Raw genomic sequence first — 7,377 nt, 5'->3', positions numbered from 1 at the left:
GTCCTGGTCGCTGCACTAGTGCCTCCTCTGGCTAGTCGGGGCGCCCGTTCAGGGGGGAACAGCGTGATCCTCCCACGTGCTACGTCCCCCTGGTGAAATTCCTCATGGTCAGATGAAAAAAGCGGTCGGCGACTCCACATGTATCAGAGGAGGCATGTGGTAGTCTGCAGCCCTCCCCGGATCAGCAAAGGGGGTGGACCAGCGACAGCTGGGAAGAGTGGAGTAATTGGCTGGATACAATTGGGAGAAAAAGGGGGGAAACTAAAAAAATAAAATAAAAAAAAGGTACAACACATGAGGATATCCATTCCAATACCTGTCATGCCTGTCCTGAAGTAATGGGGTGGTTATGTCCACCGCAAACTGGAACCACACGTGTACCCTGATTGGGTTGAGAGCAAGTTTTGCAAGAACTCTGTCCTGTGTCTCCCCCTATGCGGTATGCCTTTCTAAAGTCTCATAAAATCAATAATCCATCCATCCATTGTCCAAACCACTTATCCTGTTCTCAGGGTCGTGGGGATACTGGAGCCTACCCCAGCTATTGGGCAGCAGGCGGGAGACACCCTGGACAGGCCGTCAGGTCATCACAGGGCAATTTTTTTTTTTTTAAATCAGAAAGGTGAATGGACTGAACACTCTCCTCAAAAAGAAACATTAACTTCGTACTTTTATTTCTCAAAGCAGTTTTCTCTTATAAAAAGATCCTATTTTTCCATGTACACATTATTTGAAGAGGTAACAACAATGCCGACACTGCACAGTTAACAGCCTGCAACACAGATCGATCACATTACAGATCAATCGTTTAAACATAAACAGCGCTGATGCTCCACTTACAAAGAAAAGTTTACGGCTGACAAAAATACACATTTCAAGACAAGCAGAATGAGGCATCACTGAGGAAAAAAAGCTCTTCTTACTGAAAGGTAAGTTTTAATGCTCCTTTCCATCTCGGCACCGTTCCGTTTCTGCATCATGGACAGACGCAACATAAGATTTGTAAGAGACAAAAAACAAAAATTTAAACAATTTAATTTTGTACATGCAACGGTGCCCATACGGCGAGCACTGACCCTTAAACAACACCCCTTGTGCGCTGAATCTCATGTATGGAAGGTCTCATGAGATCTTGACTGTGTGATCTCGTGTATTGCTTGTTGATGGGGGAGTTTTATGGAGGTGTCAGTCTCATGAAAGACTCGTGAAAATGTATGTGACCTTTGCCCAGCTAGCTGGGAGCTTGACCAATTAACTGGAAATGTGCCTTCATCTAAAAAGAAAAACGGAGAAAAAAATTGTCAGAAAGTATGAAGGGGAATATAATTTAATTGAAAGTGACCCAACCACCTGTCTAATTGACAAATGGAAGTTAGTCGATTTAAAAAAAAGAACAAAGGCCATAGTTTTATCTTTTCAGTGCAGGAATGTAATGCACTTGATTTCGCCACCTCTTTCCATCAGTGCATTCATCCACCACACATGCACAGTGGCAATATGAATATTCATCCATACACATACCATATACTACTGAAGTGATGGGACTAATTTTAATATAGGATTCCCTGCATACTTAATAGTGTGTGTGTGTGTGTGTGTGTGTGAGAGAGAGAGGAGTCCAGGGGTAAAAGAAAATGATATTAAAAAAGCCTCTAGTGGAACACGGTGACATTTAGTCTTAGACCACGGACATCTAGGATTTTAGGCCCTATTCAAACAACAGTGAGATTTCAAGCCAGTCACAGAGCTATTCCTGATTAATCAGTTTATATTCCCGTTTGATTCTGGCATAGGGACCAATGCTGTCATCAAACACAAAGTCCCACAGTACTCGGATCCAGGAAGTGTGTTGAGGCAGTGTGTCATAATACTCTGCTGCAATTTTCTTCACCTGGTGACAAGAAAGAAAAGGGGTTAGACAGTAAAAATTGGATTGTTGTCAAATCGATGGTTTCCCTTATTTCAGAGGGAAAACCATTCAAGTACAAAAGTCGATTTAAGTGGGAATTCTATTATGACTCTGGCTGATCTACAACTATGTAAGTGCACAAATGTACATTTTTATAGGATATATAATATTGAGATGGCAGCATACATTTCTAGGAAGAACACAACCTGGGTGCAGTGGACATTGGTGAACATGCTTTTTCAGATTACACCTCCTAATTAATTAGTAAATTTCAATTTGAGTGGCTTAAGTGAGTTTGTTTAGGTTAATTCATTGTTTGATTTTTTTATTTTTTTTTTATTTTTTGCCCCACTCAGAGATTACCTTTGTCAGCAAACATTTTGTAAAAAAGTCTTAATTTATTTCAGATGGGAGCTATTTCATTTGTTGTTTGTAATTTCCATTCACCTTGCAAGTGGGCGAAAGCGGCGGCAGGGAACCCATCTACCCACAGCTATCTAATTCTTCTAATTCTCTAGTGATCTAGTTAGAATTTGCAGTTAATCAGTTACAAACCTCCCTTTCATCTACTAAATATTTGCCGTTCCAGAACAATGCAGCCTATGGCATTCGTCAATATTTTCTTCAGTTTAGACTCAAAGAGACGGGAGGGGCTGTCTTATCTGATTGTTCACTGTCATTCTCTGGTGGTTGGCCAAGAAATCTACACTTGGGTAACTTGATCTAGATTTGTTCTTTGACCCACAATTTGTGAGGAAAAGATTGAAGGCCCTCCCTTTCTCTCACCTGAGGTAGTTTGCTGCCAGGTATACTTGGGAAGTCATGATGCTCCATGTGATACCCAACATTGAACGTGATCCAGTTTAGTGATCCATAGTAAGAATATGTCTCGTGTCCCTTCAGAAACATGTAATGTTCTGCTATGAAGTGTCCAGAAATAGGGTGCAATCCCATACACAGAATAGATCCTGCAATGAGGTAAATGATAGGCTTCAGACCCCAAAGATAATAAATAATGAAGTCCACCGTGAACTGAACAATGGCGTTCTGAACCTCCAGTTGAGAGACTGGTTTAGGATTGACCACCAAGGGGCGCAGGGCGTAGAAAAAGGGCTGCAGGAATAGCCAAAGGACCTTCCTGGTTGGAGTGCAAAAGAACCATCCCTCAATATCCGTAGGGATGTCCACATCCAGCTTGTCACCTCCAAGATACCGATGGTGGTCAATGTGATATTTCTTGAAGGAGGCTGAATATGGAAGTCCAATGGGAAGGTTGGCCCACATGGCAAACCAGCGGTTCCACTTTGCCAATTTGTTGCCAAAGGCCACATTGTGAGAGATGTCATGTATTGCAAGGGTCAAGGAATGGTTAACACAACCACCAAAGGCGTAGGCCCAGAAGAAGACCCACTTCCAGGAGAGGGTGTGGACCATGTAGCAGGCCAGGAGCTGGGTTAGGACCATGCCTGATACCACCCACTTCAGTTGGGGGTCTGGACCCATTAGGGATTTAATCTCTGGATACTTGGCTGAGGAGGAGAGAAGCAGTTGGATAGAGGTAGAAAAGGGACATAGTTGGAGGGAAGGACATTTTAGGAGTGGGGGGTAGCGTGGAGGCCAGAGGGCGGGGTTGTACAGGAAGTAAAAGAGGGAAGAAAGTCAGTAAGAAAGCGAAGATGGTAAAAGGAACCAGGAGGAAGAGGAAGACAGCAGAAATGATAGGCAAGGGGGAGAGACCGAGAGAGAGAGATCAGCAGATTAAAATCATGTTTTAGTAATGACTTCCATAGATAAACAGCCATTTGTTTGCTCTGTATGAATATATAAAATGTGTAAAACGGTTAGAAATAAGATCTGCAAGCTTTATTGTAAATTGGTCAGTCAAAAGGCATCATGCTCATATGTTCTTGTGACACAAAGAGGGCGACCAAGCAATTAGTAAGAGGGCACCATATTTAATGGCCTTCCCATGGGTGGACTTGGCATGCTTTTTTTTCCTTTTTTTTTTTTTAATTGGCGGAGGTGTTTTGCTGTGGGAGATACATGTTAAAAAAAGGCTCCATCGGGATTGTTTCACCAACATTTATCATCATAAATACAGTATGCTTCAACCCCAATGCCACACACAGCAACACATTTCACTAGCAAGAACTAGAACTAACTCCATATCGTGTACATGTATTGACATGTACACGGGGTTGTGATGGCGGGCCATTTGTGGTAACTCAATAACCACTGCGGGTGCTTTGTGAACAATGGTCAAGCATGAAGATATCCAATTACATCGACGTCCCACAAATCAATTGAGACTATTTTATCCTTAGAGTCAGTGGATTCACCTTAAGGGTCAGCAGTAGGTTTCTGGTGTTTACATCGAGCTAACATTTACCTTCCATTCAGCACATGAATACCCCTAAAAAAAAAAAATGGGTCGAGAGATGAATGCATTCAAGACCAGGGGAGTCCACTAGGTGATGGCGTACAAAGTTAGTCTGATTCTTCCCTCTCACACCATTTGCATAATGCATCTATGTAAATCCATTTCATTTGAAAGCCGAGGGGATTTAGGGCACTGGAGATTGGCATTAATGGCCAGATACACCCAATGTCACAATACTCCCATAGCATATAGGTCTCCACCCTGCAAGCCAAACCCTTAGAACTAACTCCATATCACACTGCACTTCATCAGTATAATTTATATTTAAAAAATATTATTATTTATCTAGTTATCTGATATACACAGTCGAAATAAGCTCTAGTGTAGAAACACCTTTCCAACCTATGACCAGGTTTGTGATCTGCTTGAATGTATTTGTTCGGGTTATAAAGCCACTTTATGGGCTATAAAGTTCCTTATCGTTGACCACTCAGGCCTTTCCAAAGAGCATAAAGTTAAATAAGTAACCAGATAGCAATGACAACACCCTTGCTGAAGCTGCTACACATAAACAGCCTTGCCACTTTGACAATGCAATGAAAGCTGTTGCCTCGGGGTACATCGTTCCACGTCAGGGGGGAGAAGTAGTGAATAGAGACACGACTGAAACCTAATAAAGCAGCAAATTAAACCCCAAAGATTTCCCATTTAGGTCAGTGATTGACTAATATTTTGAGAAGCTATCACCATCATTCATGTGACTAAATAAGCAACTATACTGGAAGGTGGCAATTTTGACTCAACCTACAAAGAGTGTGTAGTTTTTGTTTTGTTATTATTATTAATTTAAAAATGGTCAATTTGTCACCCCACCCTGAGAGAGTTTTGGTGCCATCTGTCTGCAATTTTATTGAAAAACTCCTGAAGCAAATCACACATTCAAGGAAAGGTGGGCAATGGTCCTCAGGTGACCTAGTTAAATGTTAGAGGTAATTGAGTCCAAGTAAACATGAATTAAATAACAATTAAGACAATTCAAAGCACCAACCTGAAAAACAAAACACACCTTAGATGATAACACAAGATGCTGGATGAGATTAAACAAATATGGATATACGAGATGAAGCATGATGGCCGCTAACAATATGACCTCGCACAGTTTTATCGTCTCCCCAGAAAAGACTCTGATAGGAAACAAATCCCTTTAATAATTGAACACACAGCGGTGTCAAACAACCCATCACCTTCTAGATGTTTCTTTCACACCAACAATGCAACCGCTGGTCTATTGCAAGGATGAAATAACCACTGGCTGGTCTAGGCCTTTTGCATTGTAAATTGTGTACCAATTAACTAGCGATGACTTTTCCTTTGCACGATTTCACAAAGTGGAACTCTTCATTTGATCAAGTCAAACTGAGTGAAACCAATCCCAATATACTGAGATCCATGGAGAAGAGCTGAAAAACAATCATACAGTACATCATAAAGTGTCGATGTTCATCGACAATTAAATGAATGGTCTTTCTCTTAACATCACCTAAATGGTCAGCAGTGTAGCAGTCTTTCTTTCCTTTTTTTTCCGTGTTCCAGGAACTTTAGGGAGGAGTTCCCTTTAAAGTTCCCTCGCCTCATTCTCGGAGTCCCACAACGGGCTCCTCCTCCCAGTCAGGCGTAACATTGTATCGGTGTTTGTCATGAGCAGAGGGGCGTGTCTTGTTACCTAGCAAGCCCGGAGGCTTTGTCAGCTGCACCTGCCATTGTTCTGGCACAGAGGACGATAGGTTTACTCACCAGGGAGTCAAATCACTCCCGTTACTGTTAAACAGAGTTCAAGAAATCCATCTTTGGTCATCTTGCTTAGAATTACAAAAGAAAGTCACAAGGCATGACGACACTGGTGTCTGTATACACAACCTGTCGTGGGGCTCAAATCTGAATACTGCAATAGCCCGCCTTCTACGGTGACTTGGGAGAAATGGCTTACTTGCGTTTTGATTGACTTCTACACTCAAATGACATGCAAAAATCAATGGAAATAGTGCAACTCCAAGTTTAAGCGTCCCTGGGTTTGGAAATGTGCTTTGTAAGTTAAACGTATTTATTACCATTAGTAGTAGTATCATTATAGACAACGGTAAAAAGAAGGACTCAAGACAGCGTAAGGGGAACACCATCCTCTCTGAAATATATTTTACAGGGAAATAAGCCAAAGAATAACCACTGCCAAATCAAGTCAAAGTAGTACACTGCAACCATAATCTGTACTTTTACCTTTTCACAATAGTCAATTTCATTTAGTTGCAAACAGTAACTTCCTTTACAAGAAAAGCTCTAGTTTTACGTTTTTTCTTCTTCTTAAAAAAAAGAAAAGATTTGTGTACTTTTTCTACCACTGTCTAATCGAATACCCAGGATTTACCTTAGTTTAATTAGAAACTTTACAAACTGTTAGAGAACAACACAACATCTACAGCTTACCTCCATCTTCTGTGGACTGATCACTTGTTAAGCAATATAGTTTAAACAGGTTTAACCGGCTGCCTATTTTTAAAAAGGCAGCGGCAGGAAAGAAAACAAGTATTTTAACTTTTTTTGTTGTTGCACAAACTAGCGAAACAAGTTGAACTGAGCAGATTGCTTACTGACTAAATCCCTCCAATTTGGGATTTTCTTACCCAATATTTGTTTTCTCCTTGAAGTGTGAGGCTGATCATTGTAGACCCATTCAAAGTCCCCTCTTCCACCTGTCTTCCCCATGTCTGTCCTTGCAGCGCTGCGTCGAGGGCGAACAGCGACTGACTGCCTCTGGCGTGTCATCAGCTATCACGGTTTCGGGGCACACCCATTCACAAGCAGGCTAAAGGTGTAAGGTATAAGGTGTGATCATAAGCTCCTCCCTTGAAGAGGGAACAGGTTGCTGGTGCACCTGTTAAGTCAATTCGAGACAATGATGTAACATCTTGTTCTCAGCGTGTCGCCTCTATCGGCCATACACATATTTTTCAATGACTACGTTCCCGAAGGGACATTCTCATGGTTGTTCTGTTGGTAACATAATCTGCCCACCCAACACACAATATGCAAT

The 7,377-nt window shown here is 41.6% G+C and overlaps 1 protein-coding gene across 2 annotated transcripts; it reads right to left on the bottom strand.

The window, feature by feature from the left end:
• Positions 1 to 704: 704 nt before the first annotated feature.
• degs2 (delta(4)-desaturase, sphingolipid 2) lies at positions 705 to 7,069 on the bottom strand. Of its 2 annotated transcripts, XM_056296303.1 has the most exons (4): positions 6,968 to 7,017; positions 6,013 to 6,054; positions 2,696 to 3,438; positions 705 to 1,891 (listed from the first exon to the last, which is right to left on the bottom strand). In XM_056296303.1, the coding sequence occupies exons 3-4, from the start codon at positions 3,410 to 3,412 to the stop codon at positions 1,748 to 1,750; spliced, it is 861 nt and encodes a 286-aa protein (XP_056152278.1). In that variant the 5' UTR covers positions 3,413 to 3,438; positions 6,013 to 6,054; positions 6,968 to 7,017; the 3' UTR covers positions 705 to 1,747. The 2 variants fall into 2 exon arrangements, with proteins under 2 accessions (XP_056152278.1, XP_056152277.1); XM_056296302.1 differs by lacking the exon at positions 6,013 to 6,054 and having other exon boundaries at positions 6,968 to 7,069.
• Positions 7,070 to 7,377: the final 308 nt, after the last annotated feature.

This window comes from Lampris incognitus, chromosome 16, assembly GCF_029633865.1.
Source record: "Lampris incognitus isolate fLamInc1 chromosome 16, fLamInc1.hap2, whole genome shotgun sequence".
Classification (NCBI taxonomy): Eukaryota; Metazoa; Chordata; class Actinopteri; order Lampriformes; family Lampridae; genus Lampris; species Lampris incognitus.
Note: the sequence above shows the minus strand (reverse complement) of the source record. Positions and strands in the feature narration are given on the sequence as shown.

Bases quoted from the DNA above. Each gene is read 5' to 3' on its own strand.
- degs2 (XM_056296302.1), bottom strand. From the start codon at position 7,049: ATGGGGAAGACAGGTGGAAGAGGGGACTTTGAATGGGTCTACAATGAT. The intron at 3,439-6,967 runs GTAAGAAAATCC...TCTCCTCCTCAG, and splicing joins AAGGAGAAAACAAATATTGG to CCAAGTATCCAGAGATTAAA. The intron at 1,892-2,695 runs GTGAGAGAAAGG...TCTTGTCACCAG, and splicing joins CTGGCAGCAAACTACCTCAG to GTGAAGAAAATTGCAGCAGA.